The sequence below is a fragment of the Eptesicus fuscus genome, chromosome 11 (assembly GCF_027574615.1).
Source record: "Eptesicus fuscus isolate TK198812 chromosome 11, DD_ASM_mEF_20220401, whole genome shotgun sequence".
Lineage (NCBI taxonomy): Eukaryota > Metazoa > Chordata > Mammalia > Chiroptera > Vespertilionidae > Eptesicus > Eptesicus fuscus.
In genome coordinates this window covers 85,321,523-85,345,137 of record NC_072483.1, presented here as the reverse complement: position 1 = coordinate 85,345,137, position 23,615 = coordinate 85,321,523, and the positions used below count along the sequence as shown (strand labels likewise).

Here is a 23,615-nt window from a genome sequence, read left to right as displayed (position 1 = left end):
CTAATAGACTGTTTGAGTGGCAGGCGGGAGGCAGCCTTCCTTTGGTATCATCCTCCGTCAATTCCCGTGGCTCCGTTCCCGCTGGGATGGACAGCTCCGATGTGCTCGTCTTCATCCACCACCCCAATTTGGAGAGGCAGTGATGTTGCTCAGATTAAATCACCCAGTAAAGCAATGGTTCTTGGCTGGGGGTAATAGATTTTGTGCCCACCCCTCACCCCCCGGTGACATTTGGAAAAGTCTGGAAACATTTTGATTGTCACAACTGGGGCGGGAGGTACTAGCCAGGGATGCTGCTCAACCTCCTCCAGTGCACAGCACAGCCACCCGAAATAAGGAACTACCCCGGCCCAAATGTGAGTGGTGTCGCCGCTGAAAACCCTGACCGCAGGGAGCAAGGGGCGTGGAGAAAGGGAGCAGAGGGTGGATGAACAAGGACACGTGGCCTTTCCCCCCACGACGCTGGCTTCTTGATGGGTTCAGCTCAGGTTACCAGATCCAGACAGTCCAACCCCAGCACGGTCTAAACCAAGGTGGGGAACCTTCTTCCTGCCGGGGCCATTTGGACATGTACTGGTATCACACCGTTTCCGGGCCGTACAGAATTATCGGCTCAGAAATCAGCCTCTGTGCTCGGTCAAACATCTCATTCACTCACCCGAAAGCCCTGGCAGGCCCAGACCCGTGACTTCTCGGGCCTCGCAGGGCCCGCGGGCAGGGCGGCCCCCACGGCTGCTCTAAGGGACAGTCTCTCCTGTCCTCGGGCTCTTCGCACCATTCCCATAGAGGCCGAGTCCCCACCCCTCCCAACCCGAGGAACTGGGGCCGAGTTCCTGAAAGGGCTGCTCTGGAAACAGAATGTCCATCGTTTGAAGAAACCTGGGCAGAAGGAAGCGATGTGTGCCTTTTCCCACACTAGCAAATACTCTCCCTTTTCCTTCCCGCAATGTGCTCTCTGCTCAAAACGCGTTTCCCTTCTAAGCGCCGGGCCCCCACATCCATTCCCGTAACTGAGCACCATGTTTCTAAGGGAAGGAGGGCTTCGGGGTGAAAGAAGGAAAAGTGTGAGGAGCAACGTAAGATGGAAAGTTGTTCAGTCAACAAGCAGGGCAGACTTGGCTTGGTAACCACTTCTCAGGCGCTGCAGACGAAGTGCCACACTTGTGTCATTTCACGGCGGTGTTTGACTTCTTGGCTGTACCGAAGTTGTGCATTTAGTACGATCAGGTTCTTTTTAGCATCATTATTATTTTTTAAAGAGTACGGCTACCTGGGGCCGCACCACGGGAACAAAGGGAAAGCGGTTTTCCTATAACAAAGCGAACCACGTGTCTCCCTCGTGACACTGACGAGACTCAGGTGGAACCGGCCCCGCCGAGCTGCCCTCCCAACCAGATGCCGTGAAGACGAAATTCGGAAAACAGCTGGACACCAGTTCCGTTCTGTTAGCTCTTGGTGACGCTTCCTTCTTTGGCTGCGCTACACGCTCCCGACGCTGCGCACTCACGGGGCCTCCACAGGGATCCGCTCAGCCGCCCTGCACTGACTAGTCAGCGGCTTGCTGGCCGCTTTCAGGGCGAGTTCTGGCATCCGGAGAAATGACCTTATTTTCCAGTTAGAAAGTCCCTCGTTAACGTGGGAAAACACACATGTGAATCGTTTGAAAAAACGTTCCATTTGCCGTAGGAGACGCTCTTTCCCTTCCCTTTGTTGGTTCCTACTTTCTACTTGGTATCTAACCAGCCTCCCACCAAAGGCAGGCTGAAGTTACTCAAAGGGATTGCAGGCAGTACCATTCTTTGCAAGGCAACCTTACAGTCATATGAATGCCAGCATTCTTCCCTTTACAGGACAATCTGCGTATTCACCACGGTACTCAAATCAACATGTTTTCTATGAACAACTTCTCCGGTAAGGCCAAATGGGACTGTATGTTCACAGTCAAGGTATCGTTGGGTAATCATTGTACTGTGTTGAACCAGAGACGGGAAAGTGATTCAACAATTTTTTTCAATGTTAGCGCTTGCTGAGATAGCAATAGGTTTCAGTCTGTGAATGGAAAAAAAAATTTTTTTGCATCAGCAATCCCGGCAGGAGCCTATGGCGGGGAGAGGTCAGACTGCTGCTTCCTTCTCGGAAGTCAGGGAGTATCCGCCAGCGACCTCTCTGGGATCTGGTGATCCACTCTGACTTCCTTTCAATAACTTCACAAGCCATGTAACGGCTGTAGCCACTGCTAATGGTGACTGTGGTCATGAGCCATGATCACAGTACTGAGGAGGCCCACTTGGTTCTGAGGGTGTAAACTCTGCCAGGTGGGAAGTCAGTTTCCACGCCCTGAACACTGCTACCAGATACATTTTCTACAATAACTGGGTGGGGGGACGGGGGCTAACTGTTCGGAAGTTTACTGAAGGCCTACTGTACACCAGGTACAGGGAGACAGAGTCCCTGTCGAGTTGGAGACAGACATGTCCATCCAATATTTAATACTTTTTGCTCAAAAACTTAAAATATTAAACAAATTCACATTTTACCTCCACTTCCTCCCTCTAGCTTATCCTATTGTCCGTGATGCTGTGTCGTCCTGCAGAAATCAGATTATGGGGCTAAAATGTGGGTAAGGGGGGCTCAGGTGGAGGCTGTCGTTATTGTACAGCCTTAACTTTGCTAAAGCTCATTGTCTTGATCTTTAAGGACTTGAAAGGAGAGCTGCAGTATGTTGTTGTCTGAAACTGAAAAGCATAATGAACACGAGGAAATGAAATATATGAAACTACTTTACAAACTGCAACATAAAGCAATACTGAAACAAAACTGCTTAAAAATATACACAAAATGAATCCTTCAGTAGGTCCCTATGGCCAGCCGTAGGCTCTCCGTGATATAACTAACCAGTTTTAAGTGGGGCAAACCAGTGTTCAAGAGAGATTACCTGGAAGAGCATCATCAATGATCTTTTTTCATATGAGCAATCCCTAATATCCTACTTACCATTAAGAATTTCTATTGTGTCCCCTGATTCAACTACTATATAAACTTAACCCCCCGTAAAGTAATGATACTGAATCACTCTTTATAAAGCATGCTTTCCTATTATTAATCTTTATTTTTTCCAGGAAGAACAATGGGTTATGATGAGTTACCAACTCTTTCGTGTTTGTAGGGTCTGGTATTAGGAAAAATGTGTTTTCCTGTGAAATTACCCTAAACCCCAGGGAACCACGTCCAAATAACGTATGGTTCATGTTTCTCCAACAGTCTGAATTTGACTTTGACTCCTGATGCACACGATGAAATAAAAAATATGAAAATACTTTATAAACTGCAACATAAGGCGATATCAAAACAAAAACACTTAAAAATCAGCAGCACCACAGCCCAGTAGTTATTCCAAAAGCTCTCTTCCTAGAGAGGCTAGATGTGCTAAACAGCCTATCCCTGGAACCACCTGATACCAAGAAATGAAGGCTGTTGACTGAATCACCCATGATTAATCTTCAAGATGTTTCCTTTCCAGATAAATGTTTATTAGGTATAAAGTAAGCATCACACGTTTATTAGTAGTAGCGTATTTTCTTATATGAATCAGCGATTCAGAATGTCCTAGCTCAAGCAGTACTAATAATGCCCTCATTGGAAGTTCTCAAAAGTCACGGTGGTCTTTGATTTCCGGGATACCTGGACTCTCTATAATAGTATTTTTCAAAAGGAACTGCGCGTTTTATATATTCTACAAGGGAATGTCACCCATGACTCTTCAGTTAAATATTGTTTTTAGCCAAATAAAGCACCTGTTTTAAAAGGCTGCCTGTAATTGGCTTCATTATTTCATACATTACCTACACAGGAAAGCAATTTTGTAAGCAGAAATAGATAACCCACACAAACTGGCAAGCTTTCAAATACTAAAGGGCGCCAAGGCTTGAGAATAAGTACAGTAATAGAAAATGTCACTTTTTATGGAAAAGTTTTACTTTATTTTGTAAAAAGTAATGTTTTGAATAGTTACTTTACTCTCTCCAAACAATGCAACTACAAGAAGCACTGAGGAGAAAGCACCCGCTTTGTGAGCTTGTTAACACACCGACGGCAGGCACACGGCTCACGGACGCAGCCATACGCGACGCAATTGCAAAACACAACATGGATGAGTACACGCACACGACTGAACAGCTGTGAAAAAGAGGATTAATCCAAAGATTCTGCTTAAAAACATTACATTCAAGTTATGTGGATCTTTTATGCATAAAGATCATATTGTATAATCAGAATGACTCTTCAATGGTCAGTTCTGGAAAACAAAACTTCAGTTAGAAAGTTAAACTGTCAACTTCTCTTTTCCAAAGCATTTTCAAAAAAATATGCTATATAGTTCTTATTCCAAGAAGCCTTCTTGTGATGTACAAATACATCTGCTAATGGAAAAAAGTAAAAAAAGCCAACCTAGATCCTGGCTGGGTAGCTAGATTGGTTAGAGCGTTGTCCTGATACACCAAGGCTGCGGGTTTGATCCCATCAGGGTACATACAGGATAACCAATGAAAGCGTAAATAAGTGGAACAACAAATGGACGTGTGTGTGTGTGTGTGTGTGTGTGTGTGTGTGTGTGTGTCTAAATTTTAAAAAGTAAATAAATAAAAAGAAAAGCCAATCTGGAAAAGAAAACAGTTTAATTAAGTGAACGTCAAAGTGTGGTCTCTATCTTTTGCCCCTCCCCATCTTTCTTCTCCTGTTGCCTTTGAGACTGAGAGCAACTTGGGGCGAGTTCCCCTGATCGGCGTTCTCTCCGCCCCTCTGGGCTGTGCCACCACCAGGGGGCCCTGCAGCACCCTCTGGTCCAAGGCAGGAGGATCTCAGCCAGACTCTCCTCCCCCTGGGCTGCTATGACACACATTACAAAGTGCCTACAGCCCACAGTTATTTCAGCAACAACATAAACTTCTCTAGTGATGATGTTGCTGTACTGGTTTGTCGCCCTAATACCAACCAACCATTAAAAAGAAATTAAAAACCGGAAATTCAAACTGTCTGTAGACAAGTAATCATTTAAAAGTTGGGAAAATGAGAAGTAACTGTAGTCCCAACCACCTAAAGTCTCCCCTCCTCCACTCTTATGTCACAGGTTCTTTTCCCCGTAATTATCCTGAATGCCAACATGACGCTGTCAGCTCTAGAGCATCGACAGTGTCACTGTGTCTCACCGGGTTGGCAGCCCTGGGAGGCCAACAGGGCGTCTGGAGCCCAGCGCTCCCTTCAATCGGTCTTGCCCTGCCTGTTCTCAGTCCGCACATCCAAGGTGGGCACTTGGGGTGCTGGCGGGGACCCCGCGGGGCTGGCTGCTGGGCAGGTGGGCGGGGGAGGCCCCGTGGCACACAGTGGAGTCCGCTTCAGCTTTATCACCCGGGGTGGGGTGGCCTTCTTGTCGCACAGCAGAACCTTGGCTGGAGGGGGGGTTGTGGCCCCATTTTCAGGACCCCCGGGCCCATGGGATGGGGAGTGCCCAGGCACCTCAGTGCCCACCAGGGACAGGGCCTTAGACAGTGCAGAGTGCTGAGCTGGCATTCCGCCTGGAGACGGGGACACCCGGACTGAAGCCGAGTTCTTGACCTTGATTTGGGTGCTGGTGGAAGGGCCCGAAAACCTGACAGGTTTAGGACCAGCCTTACAGTTCACGCCTTCCTCCCCTTCATCCAACGCCATCAGCCTCCTGCAAACACAGAAGCATGCCCGTCAGCACGTACACGGTCAGTAGCTAATGAAACCAGCTCCAAAATTCGCCTCTAAGGTGAACAGAAAGGTTTCCGTCAAGAATGTGAGCCAAGAGGTGGATGCGTATCAACCTGCCTCATTTCCCACGGTCAGTAAGTACATCGGCAAGTTTATAGGAGATTGTTTCAACTTGAATAGGAACCCCTTTAAGTCACATATAATACGAACAAGTCACAATGTGGACATGAGATGTTATGTGAGAACTACACAACGTATCACTCTGTATCACTCTGTTCCCAAGAGCCCTGGCGCGATCAGGGGACAGCCAGACACATCCCGAGTGTTGTTCCCAGGCTTCCTGCGAAGAAGAGTGTTTCCAGCCCACCAGACTCCAGAACCCGGTTTCTCAGTCTTGGCACCTTTGTCACTTTGGGTCGGCTAGTTCTTTGCTATGGGGGCTGCCCCGTGCATTCTAGAACATTTAATGCCAATCCTGGCTTCTACCCATTCGATGACAGTAGCATGCCCCGCTCCACAATGTGACAACCCAAAATGTCTCCACACCTATCTTAACACCCCGGGGGACAAAATTACCCCCAGCCGAGAACCGCTGCTCACACCGAAATGATGTTTGCTAACTATAGGTTCAATGGGCAAAATAAATAATGATAACAAAATGAGAGCTTTAGGAAAATAATCTATTTTAACAAGAGATAATTAATTACTAAACCCTGAATAAACGCAGCATTTCTGAGAAAGATCCAGAGGGCACAAGTAAGAGAGCATTCTAGAATTCCACAGAGGCTTTGAATCAAGTTCTAGAGCAGAAATCCAGAAATCAGAACATCTGCAAGCCATGAATAATTCCCAGACGATAACAAAGATGATTTTTAAATGTATTTAAAGCACAGCGAACAGATGTGGAGTGATTTTAATGCTAATAATTTTAAAGAAGACAAGAAAATACCATTAACTTAAAATGCTATTTGTGGCATTGAGAAGGAGAAAAAAATTCAGAATAAGTCACAGGAAATTTCAAATATTAAATCTAGTAAATACAGTTTTTGACTATTACCAATAAAGCCTGGATTTCACTTCTGTGCGGAAAACTACTTTACCGCAGCATTCCCACTGTCTCCACTGGTATTATTAAAATCACACTCTCCCCAAAAGAACATACTCGAACTCCGTTTTAAAGAATACTTGTACCTTTTACATAGGTTTGGTAAATTTGCATTTATCGAGATTTATATTTCGGTGGTAAGGCAGAATAGTCATCTATGTGATTAACAGGCTTTTAGTAAGGTCAAGAACTGCTATTCATTTCCCCCAATAAAGTCAGAAAAAATATAGGTCACAGATTAAAAAGCAAACATCAAAAAACATCCACAGAGCAGAGTTCACCTCTTCCGAATCGGGGCCATGTGGCGCAGGCTCCCCAGCAAAGGCCGCTCCTCCAGGGTCCAGCATTCTATCAGCTCGTGCGGCACCCGCCAGTAGCTGACGCCTGGAAGAGAAGGGCATCGTTAGGAGAGCCTCTGTCCACTGCACACGGCGCAGGAACACTGTCTCCCAGAAGAAGAGCCAGGGAGAGCGTCCGAGCTTCATGCCTCATCTCTTTCCCTCCTAAGAAATCAATTATTTGCTTAATTTCCTTTTAGTTTACTACAGTTTCATTTTTCATTCATAAATCTACCTGGGCTAATTTTGATAAATGATGTGAGGTCAAAGATGTTTTTCACTCAAACAAACTTCTCAATTACATAGTAAATAGCCTATCATTTTTTTCACTGATATTTAGTCAATCAACTCTGTGACTTTCTTATTACATCATGTTTTTATTCTTATAACTTTATTGGGGTTTACTCTTGCTCTCTGCATCTATTCTTACACCAGGAACACATGGTTTTTATTATTATCTACATCATGTTTTGTTTTTGTTTTTTTAAATATGTTTTTATTGATTTCTGAGAGAAGAAGGGAGAGGGAGAGATAGAAACATCAATGATGAGAGAGAATCATCGATCGGCTGCCTCCTGCACGCCCCCCAACTGGGGATTGAGCCCACAACCCGGAATCAAACTGGGGACCTCTTGGTTCATGGGTCAACATTCAACCGCTGAGCCATGCCGGCCGGGCTACAGCTTGTTTTATTATCAAACAGTTAGACTCATCCCTCTAATAACCTCTACTTCCCAAAATGTTCTTGGTTATTTTTCGTTTATTCTTTCAAAGGAATTTTAGAATCATTTCAAGATTCCCAAAGAGTTCTATTGATATTTTGGTAGGAATTGTTTTAAACTTAAACTTACCATATAATCTCAGAAGAACTGACATCTTTATAATATTCAGATTTTCCTTTCAGGACCATGGCGTGTCTCACCATAGCCTTCATGTCTTCATTTCATATGGATGGATGGGTGGCTAAATACATTCTAGCAGTTTTCTTCATAAAACACTCAAGCATTTCTTGGTAGGGCAGTCCTAGTTATTTTTGTTTTATTTATGCTCTCGTGAATGGGATTTCCCCTATACTTTCTAGTTAATTTATCATAAATAAGCTGTTCTTTGTTTACATATATTATATACAGTTAATTTAGTCTACTAAACGCATCACTTAAAATACCATTAGTAGATTCTTCTGAGTTTTCTAGAAATACGTATTGTTCACAAATAACAATAAATGTCTTCTTGCTTCCAACTGGCCTTTCTCTTACTTCTGCTTCCTGACTTAGGGCTTTCCATAGACCTTCCTTTCATTCTACTTGATCCTGTCTGCTAGAGGGGTATGAAAAGAAAAGAAAAAGGAGGAAAAGTGAGGGAAGCAAAGATGAGGAAAGAAGAGGTTGGTACTGGCACCCCACCTAAAGGAGGAACAGCTGATGTAGTTGTTAAAAGCCTCTTCCACTCTTTTTATTCCATTTTATAATGTCTTGCAATCTCTGTTTCTATGCACTTTCAAGATTATTTGAGGACTAAGATGTGTGCTATTTATCTTTGGGCCCATTTTTTGGATTTAGTATAATGGTTGCACTTCACACTCAATAAATGCTTACTAATTAGCGGGGGGAGGGACATCTTGGGCATAGAACAGTTAATCATCTGTGATCCTTAAGCAAGTGGCATGGCCTCTCTGAGACTCAGTTTCCTTCCCAATAAAATGGTAAAGAGCATAGGAAGTTGTTTTAGGATTAAATAGCATTATTATTATCAATTCTCATATCAGCAGCTTGGTAAAAATGGCCAAATTTCAAAGTGTGTATTTAAAGATTATTTTAATTGTTTTATACGAGTTCTTTAGGCATTTACCAGTGTTATTTTCATTTCCTCTGTCTCTTTTAATTTTTTTTATGCTTATACATTTTATGCTTAACTTAGAGATACACTTCCTAGGACAGTGCTAGGTACATAGTAGGTGCTAAGTAACCTCTTGTTTAATTGAACTAAATAAGCATAATTAATAGAAGCATATTTTCAGTTACTGAATTATAAACTATTAACCATATCTAGCAACTCACAAGGTTTAAAGATTTGGAAGTAAATTATCTCATTGTTACCAGGAAATGACAAATACCTAGGCCCACCCAAAAAAATACTTTGTCAAAAAAAGAAATGCATATCTAAGCTTACTTTGTCTTACTAAGGGTCCGTCTCCTTCTGCCATGAAATAAAAGAACTGGACTGTACCTTTTCCTTCCCAGGCATCAAAGGCATCCATCATTTTCTTCAGTTCTGCCGCTGAGTAATAGCTCCAAATGTACTGAACATTATTTCCCGCCTCTCTAGAAAGATTGCAAAAGGTAATGAAAATATACCACCTAGGTATGAATGTGTGTGTGTGTGTGTGTGTGTGTGTGTGTGTGTACAGCTAACAGACAGTAAGTGCTTGTTCATTAAGGAAAAAGTTTGTTCTGTGACCATTAAGCACATATATAATTCTATATACTATATGAGTATTATATACTATATGAATATACTAACCCACATTTGATCTCTTTTTACAGTAGTAAAATATTAGTTAATTTTACTATATATAGACCATGCAGACAAATCAACAAGTCTTTAAAATAACATTTCTAAAAATCACCTAATTCCAATAACATTAGAAAAGACTCAACTCTGACTAAAACTTTATTAAATAACAGTGAAGCTCTACTACATGCTTTCTAAAAAGTTAAAAGCAGTCGCACGCTTTGGACTTTCCTAGCACTTTGCCAGGCAGTTATATATCTCATATAGAAACATCTCTGCCTGTAAAGAATTCAGAAAATGGTGACATATTTAACCATCTAAAAACAAACTCATGTGGTCATGCATTTGTCACTAATATGTGCCCTAATTCAATATCCCAGAGAACTTTTTTTAAAAATTGCTAAGTGAGTTGACCAGTGTAAGTGAGATTACAGGGAAAATATTAAGAGAATAACCCTTAAGAATTGAACATGTTCAAGTCATGGAATTTTAAGGCTGGGAGGGACCAGGAAAGTCTCTCATCATTTCTCAGAGCGGGACACCAAGGCACAGGCCAGTCGGGGGTCACTCAGTGGGCCTGCTGGCTCCTTGGCCAGGGCTTCTGCCCCGAGGCTATGGTTGAGACACCCACGCATCTGGCTTTGCTTTTCCTTCTGCCTTTTCTGTTTTTTATAAAGTCGCACAGGAAATTCTGCTGTCCATGTCCAGCTGAGAACCACAGTACTAGGCCACATAGATAGCCCACAGCTTATTTGTGAAATGGTCTTAATTACAACTTCTGTCTCAACAGCCCGGAAGGCTCACTCTGCGTTGTTGAGAGCTGCTGATGGTCTTTTCTGGTCAACCACATATTCCATTCTGTTGAGGGCCCCCTGGGAAGGCATATGGACATTCTTTAAATTGTTGTCAGCTGAGTCCGAGGTGACTGGCAGAGCCGGGTCTTGGATACACATTCCCCAAGAAGGCGGAAAGTGTTATTCAGTACTGGCTTTTACCTTTGTCCAGGTGTCGGGAGGGGGTCTAGATATGTAAATCCAGTCAAGCACCAGGAATGCTCAGGCCTACTCAAGAATGTAAATAAGCTCCTTTGACCCTAAGTTTTGGTGATACTTCCTGGTATTTGGGGGTATAAAATAAATGCGCTGCGTGGGCTCAGGGTCCTGTCCCTCCATCAGAGTGGCAGCGTCCCACCCGGCTCCCAGCTTATTTCTATTTCTGCGTCTTGCTTTCTTTCTTTCTTTTACTTCTTAATCCTCAGCTCCTCCACTCAGGAACCAGACCCGTTCCTTTTCTGTGCTGGACTCGGAAAAGAGAGGAACACCTCTACACCATTCAGAAACACCTCTTAGAAAAGATCAAGACTTCATTTTGTTCCTTTTTTATTTTTAAATATGGACATACCTTTTAAAAATGCTTTTACTGTGAATTCTTCCTCCTAGCTGCTTATCAATAGCATCTGTTCCGTCCATTTTTGTGGCATATACTCCAATAATTCTACTCTCACAGCTTGCACCGGATGTGTTAAGATAGTGGAGAACCCAAACTGTTGGTTTGGTGCAAACTAAACCATACGAATCACAGAAGTCTGTTAAAGCCTGGAGCAAAAAAATATATATACATCAATTTGAATTTAATTCTGGAGAGTAATTTTTTAATTAAAAAATGAATTTGCTGTTACTTTCTAGTAAAGCCGCAATTTCAGTTGGTCATAACACCAAAAAAAAAAAAAAGATTATTCCTAGTCTTTATGCCTTTAAGAACCAAACATGCATGTGTTGATCTTGGGGTGAGGGGCAAGTCACAAAAAAAGCATCACCCAAAAACCCAACAGCTTCTCATCTAGAGAACCCTTTTCCTGATGGAAATTCCATTTTATTCCTCCTTCTTTAACCTCACTACCAGCATCATCACTTTTCATTTTTAAATCTTCACATAATAACTAAAAGTAGACCTTTTTACTTCTCCCTTTAATTTCCCCCAAATTTCCCACTTGACTCAATCTTCCTTTTATCTCCTACTAACCCTCCCATGATTGATGCTTAATTTTAAATCCAAATTCAATCATGGATTAATCGGATTTTAACTTGCTCTTTTGCACTGAAAGGTATGAATATATGAACTCAATACAGACTGTCTGAACTCACTCGGCACTTACCCACCTGTTCATTCATTCACTTGAATATTAAGTAGCTACTATGTGCTGAGCACTGTCTAAAGTCCTGAAGATATAATGTTAAGCAAGACAGGGTCCTGGCCCTCCTAGAGTTTGCGGCTGATGCGGAAGACAGACATTAAATAAGCCAGCAGCACACAATGTGGTAAGTGCCACCAGGTGAGCCTGTGAGGTGCTGAGGGGCACAGAGCAGGAAGGCTTTGCGCAGCGGGGTAGCAAGGACCTTCCCGGGGAGAAATGGCATCATTATTGCTGTGAGCGCCTGAGGACAAGCACTTTTATCTGTTATAGCCCAAGTGCCTGGCAGAGTGCCTGAAACACTGCCTGACACAAAGGAGATGCTTAATATGTACTCACTCAGTGACTGAAAATAGGACCCTGCCATGTCTTGCATTGCCATTTAATACGGCTATCAACTCCTGTATCGGTTTTTAACTTTACTTGCACATCTGTGAGAATTCCCAACTATGTCATAAACTGTTCAAGGGCAAGAACCATGTTGTATTTCTTTCTGTCCCACACAATCTCTAGAACAGTGCTCCCTATGCCTAAAACATTTGAAATAAATGTGTTGGTGAGCAGAATGAATGTGTGCATGCTATGTCCTTTTTGCATACAAACCAGGAACAGAAGACTACAGAGTTGGGACTTCAAAAGATGAATGTTAACCCACCCAACCTTCTAGTCAAGTTTTTTTAGGCCCATTCTGCAAATGTGGCAAAAAGCATCAAAAGACTATCTAACAACTCAATTTATAAAGAACTTCAGTAGCAGAACCCATACAATCACGCAAAATCCTGAAGGGGATCTGGAACCAAGTGAACTTTCTCTATGCTGCTCTCCCAATAGCCATGCATCAGATTGCTGTCCTAAACATTGATATCCAAATCAAAGAATTCATATTAATTCAGATCCGCTTTCACTATTAACAATTATCTAGGTAAAAGACCTTCCTTAGATGTCCAAATGTGCTAATTAATAGAAACATAATATTTATCAATAAAGCAAAAAGCAGATAATTAAGTAATAAAGATCTTTAAAATGTGATTTAAAACAGAAGCATCTTTTAAAAAATTTACTGATCTCAAAGTGAATTAATCAAACTGATGTTCTAACTTAGTAACAAACTTTATACTCACTAATTCGGGTAAGAAATTTTATACACTATGACCACTTTTATATACTATGACCAGTCTTTAAAAACAACATTTCAGTAAACAAAGTAATACCACCATACCCTCACTCCCACAGTACTGCTCTTAATTCAAAACGACCTTCAAGAGAAGAAGAGTTCTATAAAATAGCCATTAAAAAGTGTTAAATCTTCAATGAAAAATAAAAGCTCCATAAACCTCCGAGTGATGTAATGCATTTTCCCAAAATAGAATTTTGGCCTTAAAAAGTGACTAGTAGTCATTAAAAAATGTGTCTTCAAAATTATAAAAAAGTAAAACTGCCTCGTGTTGTGTTTATGTGACAGCAGAGTCACATAATAACACACATTGCTTTGTACAGAATAAATAAATAAATATATGTATATATGTATGTGTGTGTGTGTACATATATATTTTTTAAAACTTAAGAAAATGCCAAGACCTTTTTAAGTTCTATATTTGACCTTAAAGAATATGTCTCCATTTCATTGGCCAAGTGGTCAGACAGGCTGTACGGGTAAGGGATGCCAAAGTAATCAGCCTCTTCCTGTAGAGCGACTCGGGTTTGCTCCTCTGTGGGAATGTGAACTTCTCCATGGAGATAATCCAAAAGGTATTTAAACAGGTGTCCATCACGGTCAATAACACAAGCCCCTAGAAAAGATTCGGTTCCAAAGTCATGGCACAGATACATATGACCACTGACAACATTTCCGCCTGTCAAACTAAGGTCAGACGGAGGTAGGAATGTCTCTCACAAGAAAGTTCACATCTAGTTTCAAACAGGTTTAGCCAGATGTGGTGATCCTCTGCACTCCCACCCTCCATGTAGGAAAATGCATGCTCTGAGCTCCATTTGGAATTTTGGGTGCAATGACCAGAATCCCACTAAAGCCCCTGCAGAAGCTGTGGAGACCTCAGACTGCTGGCAGAAATGGAAAGTTACCCCTAACTTCAGGCCAGCTGGGCCGGAAAGGCCTGTGAGTTTCTCTCTAATGAGGGCTTGCAGGGGCCGGTTACTATGTCCAGTGTTTGTGTTGATCTGCAGCGCTGACATATAAACCCAGGGTTCCCAGCTCCAGCCTTCCATGTGTTTGGACTTATCAGATTGAAGCATCCATCTTGTATAAAAACTGCTGTTTGAAATTTTAACACTGCTATTCCGGCTTCTGTAAACGCTTGCTTGCTTAAATAATAAGGAAAATAAGACTACTCCCGTTCCAGAGAGGCCGTGGACTATGCCCCAGACAGAGTTGTCAGTGCTGACACCAGGCCAGGCCTTGAGATAGGGTCTCATGGCCCCTTCCCAGCACGTAGGCCTTCTTTCCCAGAAGGCCTGGAAGTCTCATTCCAAATCTGGGAGACAAAAGAGCTAGGAAAAGTATAAATAGAAAAGGATTCCTCCATGTGGGGGGGCCCAGAATTTGAAAGGCACATTTTTCTCTGGCCCTGCCCTTAATAAAATGTAACTCCCTTTCTCTAAGCAAGGCTTGGTTTTTTTCTGGTCTTCTATAACAAGATTAGTCCCTTTGTACTGTGAAAATCTGAACTTAAAAAAGCAAATGCGCCCTGCTGGCGTGGCTCAGGAGTTGAAGGTCAACCTATGAACCAGGAGATCACAGATCGATTCCCCATCAGGGCACATGCCCAGGTTGTGGGATCAATCCCCAGTAGGAGGCGTGCAGGAGGCAGCCCATCAATGATTCTCTCTCATCATTGATGATTCTCTCTCTCTCTCTCTCATGATGCTCTTTCTCCCTCTCCCTTCCTCTCGAAAATCAATAAAATAAAATAATTTTTAAATGCTCTGCTGGTATTACTTTATGATAAAAGGCTTTTCTTGGGCAATTTAGCAGAATTTTTTAAAAACAACAGTTCTGTGTGAGTTACTCAGTAATTCCTTTTCTCCCTTGATTAGTTTAAAAAAGACGGGATTAAGAAGGTAAAACTTGGGGGCAGAAAAAAACTCAATCTCTGCTTATCATCTTCCACCAGCAACCTTTCTGTCCAGATGGACATTGAGCCCTGGGCACCAGCCATCGGTGACTCTCCCATGCTTTCCACTGCCATCCCGCTGGCAAAGCCATCTCTCCGACCCAGGGATGACTAACAGCCCCTCATGCCCAAGACCCCACAAGCCCTCTCTTCTAGCACAGAAGCAAGAATGGGTACCAGGAGCCCCGGGACCTCTCAGACATGCAAATTCCAGCTGCACCAGGTGACAAGTTTGACACTAACTCTACACTAACAATGACAGCCCTGTCAGCTATGAAGGCAACTGCTTTTCCAGAAATACATATTTTTTAACTTGAAAAACCACAGAGAGAAGCTAATATTTTTAATCGGCCTCAATACCTTTACCCATGGAGTTTCATGAAGGTAACAAACTTTCAAAATATAATCCCCGTAAATCAAGTCATGATGGGCCTTCAGACACTCTCACTGTTTTGTCAACTTTCAGCGAAAGCATCACAGGTTCTAGGAACTGGTGTTTAATTTCTCCGTGGATTTAATAAATCTCCATACAGTCCTAACGATCTCACTAATTAGTAAGCTAAGCTAATCTATTTCATTGTAATTCAGAAGATCAAAGGGAATTTAAACTAGACTCCTATGTTAGTGAATATGGATGATCATGCTTACAGATGGGAGTATTTACCTGACTCATCTGTTTTTAGAGGAAAACGACCACTGAACATGGAAGCCAACATGGAGTCTTTAAATCGGCACAGGGACTCGCGCCTGGCGGTGTAAACACAGCCTCCCACGTTCAGTCGCAGAATATCTAACATCTCTTCCTGCTTGTGATCTCCCATTGCTCCCGCAGACACCTTGAAATGCTTTCAGAAACTGCAAACAATGGCGGTCCCGGTCCCCTCTGTAAAAACAAAGGATAATCATAAATACATTTTACTGTGATTTCAAATAAATCCCTCAGCATTGGCAATACTGAATTGAAGGACTTTATACAATATGAAAGAAGTCTGAGATAAGCTGAGAATCTGGAAAACTCTGGCTCAGAGGACTTGTAAATAATAACAAACTATTACCAATGAAATCACAGCTGTGGATGACTGTTTAAAGAATTAAACAACATAATGCATTGTCTGTCATATAAAAAGCAAGGGTGAGGTATGCTTCTGATCCTCAATATTCACATATCTTTTTAAAATACAGTAAGTCTGGCCATAGCTGGTTTGGCTCAGTGGATAGAGTGTCGGCCTGGGGACTGAAGGGTCCCAGGTTCGATTCCGGCCAAGGGCACATGCCCGGGGTTGTGGGCTCGATCCCCAGTAGGGAGCGTGCAGGAGGCAGCCAATCAATGATTCCCTCTCATCATTGATGTTTCTATCACTCCTTCTCCCTTCCTCTCTGAAATCAATAAAAATGTATTAAAAAATAATAAAATACAGTAAGTCTGAGGGGGCTGTCTAGACTGCAGAGGACACGGTGGGCATGGGATGAGGCTGCGAGGCTCTACCGCGCACTAGCTCGGGGCCTCAGGCAATACTGGTCTCCCCTGCCTGTGTCCTTATCTATAGAATGGAGGTAGGGACGGTGCCTACCTCCAAGGATTAGCTGAGGAATAAGTGACAAGCATGTGAAAAGCATATAGAACAGTCTCTGGCTCAATGTTAGTACTTAATAAGTGATAAATATTACCTATAATGATATACATTTTACCATAAGGTGTATACTAGGGACTTGATATTGGCTCTGCAGATTTAAGGAAACAAAAGGACAGAAATGATTAACAATAGTAATTGTAATTCTTAAATTGTGTAATTAAGGAAGAAATAATGTATCAACTGGGATCAGAATTCCATGTCTGCCAGTAGCTAGACTGGTCCAAAAGAACAAATAGCATCTCTAAATCATCTGACTTCTGCCTGGCCGGCATGGCTCAGCGGTTGAGCATCCACCTATGAACCAGGAGGTCACGGTTCGATCCCGAGTTGCAGGCTCCATCCTCAGTGTGGGGCATGCAGGAGGCAACCGATCAATGAGTCTCTCTCATCCTTGATGTTTCTATCTCTCCCTCGTCCTTCCTCTCTGAAATCAATAAAAAATAAATCCCCTAACTTCTGCACTCTGAAATGGCTGAAGCTTTATGCACATGCCATAGCAAGGGTAACATGGCTGCCAAGAGGCTTCACTCCATCCATGGCAATTCACTTTACCGCGTGACCAATTACGATCCTTTCGTAGATATTCCCATGTATCCACTCTCCGATGAAAGTGGGGCAGGAGACAACCATGTGTGTCAAACGCGGTCAGTGGTCAGAAACCATCACGGACCAACGGTCCAGCCTTCAAAAACCACTATGGGTGTGACTTCCTGCACTGCCTGTAGGTCCTGGGAGCAGGCCCCGTGATCCAGGTGAGAGAGCCACCTGGGAGGCCTGGGATGGCACTGGTTCATGCGGCCCGTTACCAGCTCCCCGGAAGCCCACCTGTTCTTCAAAGCCCCAGGCAAACCTCACAGCCTTCACAACCTTCCCAGTCACCCCCGAGTTAGAACCGGGGCACCGTTCTCCAAATAACCTGTGCACCCCTGTCTGCATTTTACCTCACTGGCTTGATCCCTAGTTTGGGGGGCTATCCGCCCCTAGAAGGCAGGGCCTGTGTCACTCTTAATAATTCCCATTGACTGAGTGCTTGCTGAGTGCCAGCCACGGCGGGAGGCACCCACAGGCCTTCCCTAACTCACAGGACAGCCCTGTGGATGGGGCTCGCTGTGCCTATGGACGGACGAGGGCCCTGGGGAAAGCGGTGGAGGGGGTGTGTGCAGGGTCCACGCTAAGGCTGCCCTGGGAGTGGTAAGGGGTGGGGACGGCCCCCATCCCGGTCACAGGGCCGGCCCCCCAGTTCTGCCTGCTGCACCCACACTGCCTCCCCAGCACAGCTTCGCCCCAAGGCTGCTGGCCCGGGCCCTGCGCTCTGTGCACCCCGGGAGCACAGCAGCACCCTGAGTGCTGGGAGGAGACACCCCGGCCTCAGGCAGGCGCCCCTAAGGCAGAGGGCCGGCACCGCGTCCAGTCCAGTCACGGGGCCCGTCCTCAAATGCACCCGCGAGGCTGCCTGCTGCGGCGGAAGTGCCCTGCCCTCCGGAGAAGTGTCCCCCGAGTGCGGGCCTGGGACCACCTGTATCCAAACCATCCGCATCGCCGGCTGAAATGCGGGATCCCGGGCCGCGGCACAGAGTGCGGACCCGAAAGTCGGAGGAGCGGGTGGGAGTCGGCCCGCGGACCCACTTGGAGAAGCGCTGCTCGAGGGACCCGCACTCCTCCCGCCGGGCGGGAAGGATGGAAGGGGCCGGGGCCCCAGGAGGCCCGCCGGAGTCTCCCCGCGGCCCGGCTCTCACGGATTCAACTCCGAGCCTGAGCCCGCGGCCCAGGCCTCCCGTGTGATCGGCGCGGCCCGGGCCCTTTCTCGGGGCGCCCCGCCGCCTCCCGGGCCCGCGGCCCACCCGGGGCCCAGATCCTCCGCACGGGCGAGGCCGGGTAGGCGGCCTCCCCGACTGACCTGCGGCCCGCGCGGCCCTCGGCGCGGCCGCGGGACACTGCGGGGCCCCACTCGGAAGGGAGAGCCTCCTCCGATGCTCGGCAACTCCAGGAGCAGCGCGGCCCTAGTGGCGCCCCCGTGCGGCCCCGCCCGGCAGCGGCGCCCGGGACACCCCCACCCCGCCCCGCCCCCGGACTGGTCCCGCCCAGCCAGCGCCCGCCCCCGGATTGGTCCCGCCCAGACAGCGCCCCGCCCCCGAGCTGGTCCCGCCCAGACAGCGCCCGCCCCCGGACTGGTCCCGCCCAGACAGCGCCCGCCCCCGGACTGGTCCCGCCCAGCCAGCGCCCGCCCCCGGATTGGTCCCGCCCAGACAGCGCCCCGCCCCCGGATTGGTCCCGCCCAGCCATAGCCCCGCCCCCGATCTGGTCCCGCCCAGCCAGCGCCCCGCCCCGGATTGGTCCCGCCCGCAAACGCCCCGCCCCCGAGCTCGTTCTCCACCCCACCCCCACCCCCGCCCAGCCAGCGCCCCGCCCCGGATTGGTCCCGCCCAGCCGGCGCCCCGCCCCCGAGCTGGTCCCGCCCAGACAGCGCCCCGCCCTCTGAGTGACATCCTTCAGGGAAAGGAAAGGCCGGCGGGGACTTGGGCTGGGCGTCGGGGGACGGTCTTGTCCGTCAGCGGCTGCTTTTAAATAGGAAGAAAACACCGAAAGTGTTACTAGTTATAATGAATTAGGTTTTCGCACCCCTGGGTGAGGGCCCTTCCCTCCAAACTGGGCTGCTCAATGCCGAGATGTATTAACATATTGCACTTAGATACGCCCATTCGGATAGTAGTTGGAGTTTGCAAAGCTTTTTCACACGGAGCATTCTTGTGTCATAAGTGAGACAGCCCGATGTTTTTATTCCCGTTCGAGCAAGCAAAATTGAGGCAGGAGCAACATTTATTGAGCATTTCTGTACACCTGACATTCTTCCAAGCTTTTGTGTACCACTACATTTTCTCTTTCATTTTCCAGCTTCACCGTGCATTCTGCAAAAGACTGCTAGGTATTTCAAGAAGAAAACAAACACAGTCCTGTTTTCAAGGTACTTTCCCCGAGTCCATAATAATTGGTTCCTAATTCCTCTGGATCTTAGAAGGGAATAAGACAATGAGAGGTAAACCCACCTACCCCTTCAGATATTAATAGTTGGGTGAGAGAAGGAAGGTTTATCCAATCTATAATTATTGACCACTAGCTATGGACTAAGCACTGGGAGTGAAGGACTGAATATGACAATGTCCCTGACCCATGACATAGTTTAATATTACAATTCACAATGATTATATAATAGTTATAAATTCTATTCACCAAATAATTCAGCAACACGTGTATAAAGCAAAAAAAAACACAACATAGGATATTTAAAGATACATTGATAGAAATACACTAGTAGTAGGAAAGTTTAATATGTCACTTTTAGTACAACAGAGTGGTTAATAAGATAGATCTTATGGATATACATACTTTATACCCAGAAAATAGAGAATACAATAGTAACAACGAAGATAAAATGTTGTTTCAGATTGAAGTTTTCAAGAAATGTGCAAACCTTATATGAGGAAAACTTGAAAGTACAAAAATGGGCTTGAACAAATGGAAAAATATTCCATAACATAAATATATCCATTTTCTCTAAGGTAATTTATAAATTTAACGAATACCAATAGAAATACCAACAAGACTTTTATGGAGCTAGACAAGTTGACATTAAAATTCATATGGAAAAATAAAAATGCAAAAATAGCCAGGAAAACAGGAAAAAGAAAAGTTTATGAGGGGAAGCTAGTCCTACCCGTCATTAAAATACACTATAAATCAGGTTTGTTTATCTACTATGGCAACTGGTGAGCGAATAGACCAATAGACCAGTGGAATAAAATAGAAAGTCCCAGAAATATGTCTAAACGCATACGAAAATATAACATGTGATAAACATAGTATCTCAAATTACTTGGGAAAAGATGGGCAATTTAATAAGTATTGGTAAGGCAACTGGCTTATATTTGGAGAAGGATAAAATTAGAACCAAGTTCCACACTATAATCAGGAATAAACTCCAAATGGGCCATGGATAAAAATGTCAAAGATGAAACCATGTAAGTACTAGAAGAAAGTATGTATGATTTTCTCTTTCGTCCGATATAGGAAAAGACTTTCTAACTATGACTCAAAATTCAGATCCAATAAGAAGTAAATTTGCTGAATTTGACCATGTCTTAAAAAAAACAAAACACACTTTTGAACAACAAAAAATAAGCAAAGATCAATTACTAACCAGAAAATACTTTCCCCTTCACACACACACATTTCTCACACATTTCTCAAAAATATGAAAAGATGTTCAAATTCACTTACAAGTGAAGTTCACACTAAATCTACTCTGATGACGCACCTCCAAAAGTATGACAAAGTTAGACATTGTGTTGTGGGTGGGAGTGGAGTTCTTGGGGTGCTGTGGGGAAAACGATTTCCTGAGGTCCCCACGGGTGGACGTGTGTTTGTGGAAAGCTTTATTGATTATGTAAAATTAAGGGGGTTCTCCCTCAAGGTCCCATCTCTGTCCATCCCGCCAGGGAAAAAGTCCAATATTGTCTGCAGTGGGGCCAAAATAAAAACCAGTATCCAGGCCTAGCCGGTGTGGCTCCGTGGATAGAGCCTTGGCCTGCGGACTGAAGGGGCCCAGGCTCCGTTCCCACCGAGGGCACATGCCTGGGTTGTAGGCTTGATCCCCAGTAGGGGGCGTGCAGGAGGCAGCAAATAAATCATTCTCATCATTGAAGTTTCTATCTCTCTCCCTCTCCCTTCCTCTCTGAAATCAATAAAAAATACATTTTAAAAAAATAAAAACCAGTATCCAGAGTTTCTGCTCCATTTTACAGTATCGTCCAGTCCAGCATCCTGCCTGTGGAGTCCACAGGGCCATGGCCCACGCAGTGCTTAAGGCCACATGGCGGGCAAGTGCGGGTCATGGAGCAAGAGAGCTTAAGAGCAAGCAGGCAGGCAAGGGAGACCGAACTCTTTACTTGGAGATTTTAACTTTCCAAGATTTCATGCTCTTGCCAATGATCTTTTCCCCAGGCTAGACTGACAGCCAAGCACCATCCCTCCTTCCCCCAGCTTCGCTGCACATGTGCCCATCTCCCCCTGGGTGCCGTCCCTTCCCCAGTGATCTGCAGGGAGTGGGCTGTAGTTCCCTGAAGTGTGAGCTGTGGCTTCCCGGTGAAGCTGCCCCGATGGCCATGCTTATAACGTCTGGCCTCCCCTTTGCTCTCTTCCTATTGTTAATATTGATAAACTAGCTAATTGCCACGGTAACGGTTAGGGTCGCTGAAGGAGGAACACACGAGGCCAAAAGGGGTAAGTAAAGAATGATACATTTATTAGGTAATCTGGGAAACCAAATGGGCTGAGCCCCGAAATGGCGCCAGCACCCAGGAATGGGGAGGCAGAGGTTTTAAAGGACTCTGGGTGGGCTTTTTCTGGCCTGAGAATTCTCTGGGTGGGTCCGGATCCTGGGAAGGTCCGGAGGGGAAGGATAATGAATGGTCTTAGCAAGCGGAATGTGGTCTAAGCAAAAGGGAATGTCGATTGTGAAGTGGTTTAAAGGACAGTTCCCAGGGGAGGGAGTATCGATGTAGTATTGTTTGCAATTGCAAAATATCAGAGGGGAAAAAAAATAAATTTCTATAAATAGGAGAGTATGTGAATAAACGGTGACACATACATACAATGGAGTATAATGAATCTGTAAAAAAGAATGAGGTCATTTTCTATGAATTAATGTAAAGTGATTCCTAGGATATTTTTTAAATGACCAGCAGGAAGTTTCTGTCACGGGTGCATCTGGGGATGGAGAGGTGGTGTCAGCTTCAAGCCAGGCAGCGCCAGGGACTGCCTGAGTCGGATGGAGTGGAGGTCCTGTTGGACTCGGGGCATGACCCAGGCTAACAGCCACGCTCCAGGGTCTGACTGTCCGATCTCTGCGTTCTTATGGCCCAAGACAGACGGCGGCCCCACTCATGTTGGTGCCCAGACTTGTGGTTTGGGGCATTCTGGGCCCCTCCCAAGGGCATTCCCATTACCCTCATCAGCTCGGCCTGGGGCATATTGCCACTGAACGTACTGGTGAATGTCATGGCTGACGGTGACTCCATATCGGATTGTCACAAGGTGTTGGAAAAGTCTGCTCTGCTCTTGCTCTGTACACAGGCCGTACTGGAAGCATGACTGTGGCTCAGTCCTTCTCTGCTGCCAAGGCCCCCTCATTCTCGCTTGTTTTAGAGCCTATATTTCTATCCTCTCCAGCAATGCTTTAAACTACCCATTGTCCTTTTCTGTGTCTATCGGCCTGGGTTACTCGGTGCAATTCAACTTGCCAGACCAATACAGATGATCAGATCAGATGGTTTCATGAAATGTAAGTCCACTGTTTCTGTTTTGTTCTATTAGTTTATTGATTTGCAGTGTGTCTTCTATTTGGCTCCTATTCAGGGGAGACATTTCCTGGATGATTTTTGTTTTAGTAATGCTGAGATGTTAAAGGAGATTGTTGCTGTTGTGCTGTTTGGCCGTTAGCCTTCCTCTTTCCTTCCCTCTACTCCTTTATTAGTGTGGGGAGTGTGGGTCAGGATAATCAAATTTTAATACACCAGACTCTACCTTTAGATAGAGGAAATCAGGCAACTAATGAGTGTAAGAATAAAGGAAAATGAAAGGAGAAAAGCAAAATCAGTTCTTTGTGTCAGAGAGTATCACAACAGAACTGTGAGTTCATTTAATTTAATTGGTTTATTTTATAGGTAAGGAGTTTGCAACTAAGAACATATCGATAATGTGTATTCAAGATACAAATAACTGCATCTTCACCCCTAGTCCAGGGCTCTTGCCTCTATCCATTATACCAAGACCCAAATGAAAGCAAGCTGAAATTAGGTTAAATTAAGTAGCTCAATTAATTATACTTTTGAAGTTTATGGTTGTATATGATAAGAATTTACATTTTCAAGAGTTTTTGTAATTTAAAAAGCCCTTGGTTCATGAAATTCTCTCAACTTC

The 23,615-nt window shown here is 44.8% G+C and overlaps 1 protein-coding gene across 3 annotated transcripts; it reads right to left on the bottom strand.

The window, feature by feature from the left end:
• Window positions 1–4,656: 4,656 nt before the first annotated feature.
• Window positions 4,657–18,655, bottom strand: KCTD18 (potassium channel tetramerization domain containing 18). 3 transcript variants are annotated; one of them, XM_054723262.1, is made up of 8 exons: window positions 18,538–18,655; window positions 16,675–16,728; window positions 15,671–15,889; window positions 13,454–13,665; window positions 11,086–11,279; window positions 9,400–9,494; window positions 7,117–7,219; window positions 4,657–5,710 (listed from the first exon to the last, which is right to left on the bottom strand). In XM_054723262.1, exons 3-8 carry the CDS (start codon window positions 15,825–15,827, stop codon window positions 5,257–5,259), a joined length of 1,215 nt encoding a protein of 404 aa, XP_054579237.1. In that variant the 5' UTR covers window positions 15,828–15,889; window positions 16,675–16,728; window positions 18,538–18,655; the 3' UTR covers window positions 4,657–5,256. The 3 variants fall into 3 exon arrangements, with proteins under 3 accessions (XP_054579237.1, XP_008144700.2, XP_054579238.1); XM_008146478.3 differs by lacking the exon at window positions 16,675–16,728; XM_054723263.1 differs by lacking the exons at window positions 11,086–11,279; window positions 16,675–16,728 and having other exon boundaries at window positions 13,476–13,665.
• Window positions 18,656–23,615: the final 4,960 nt, after the last annotated feature.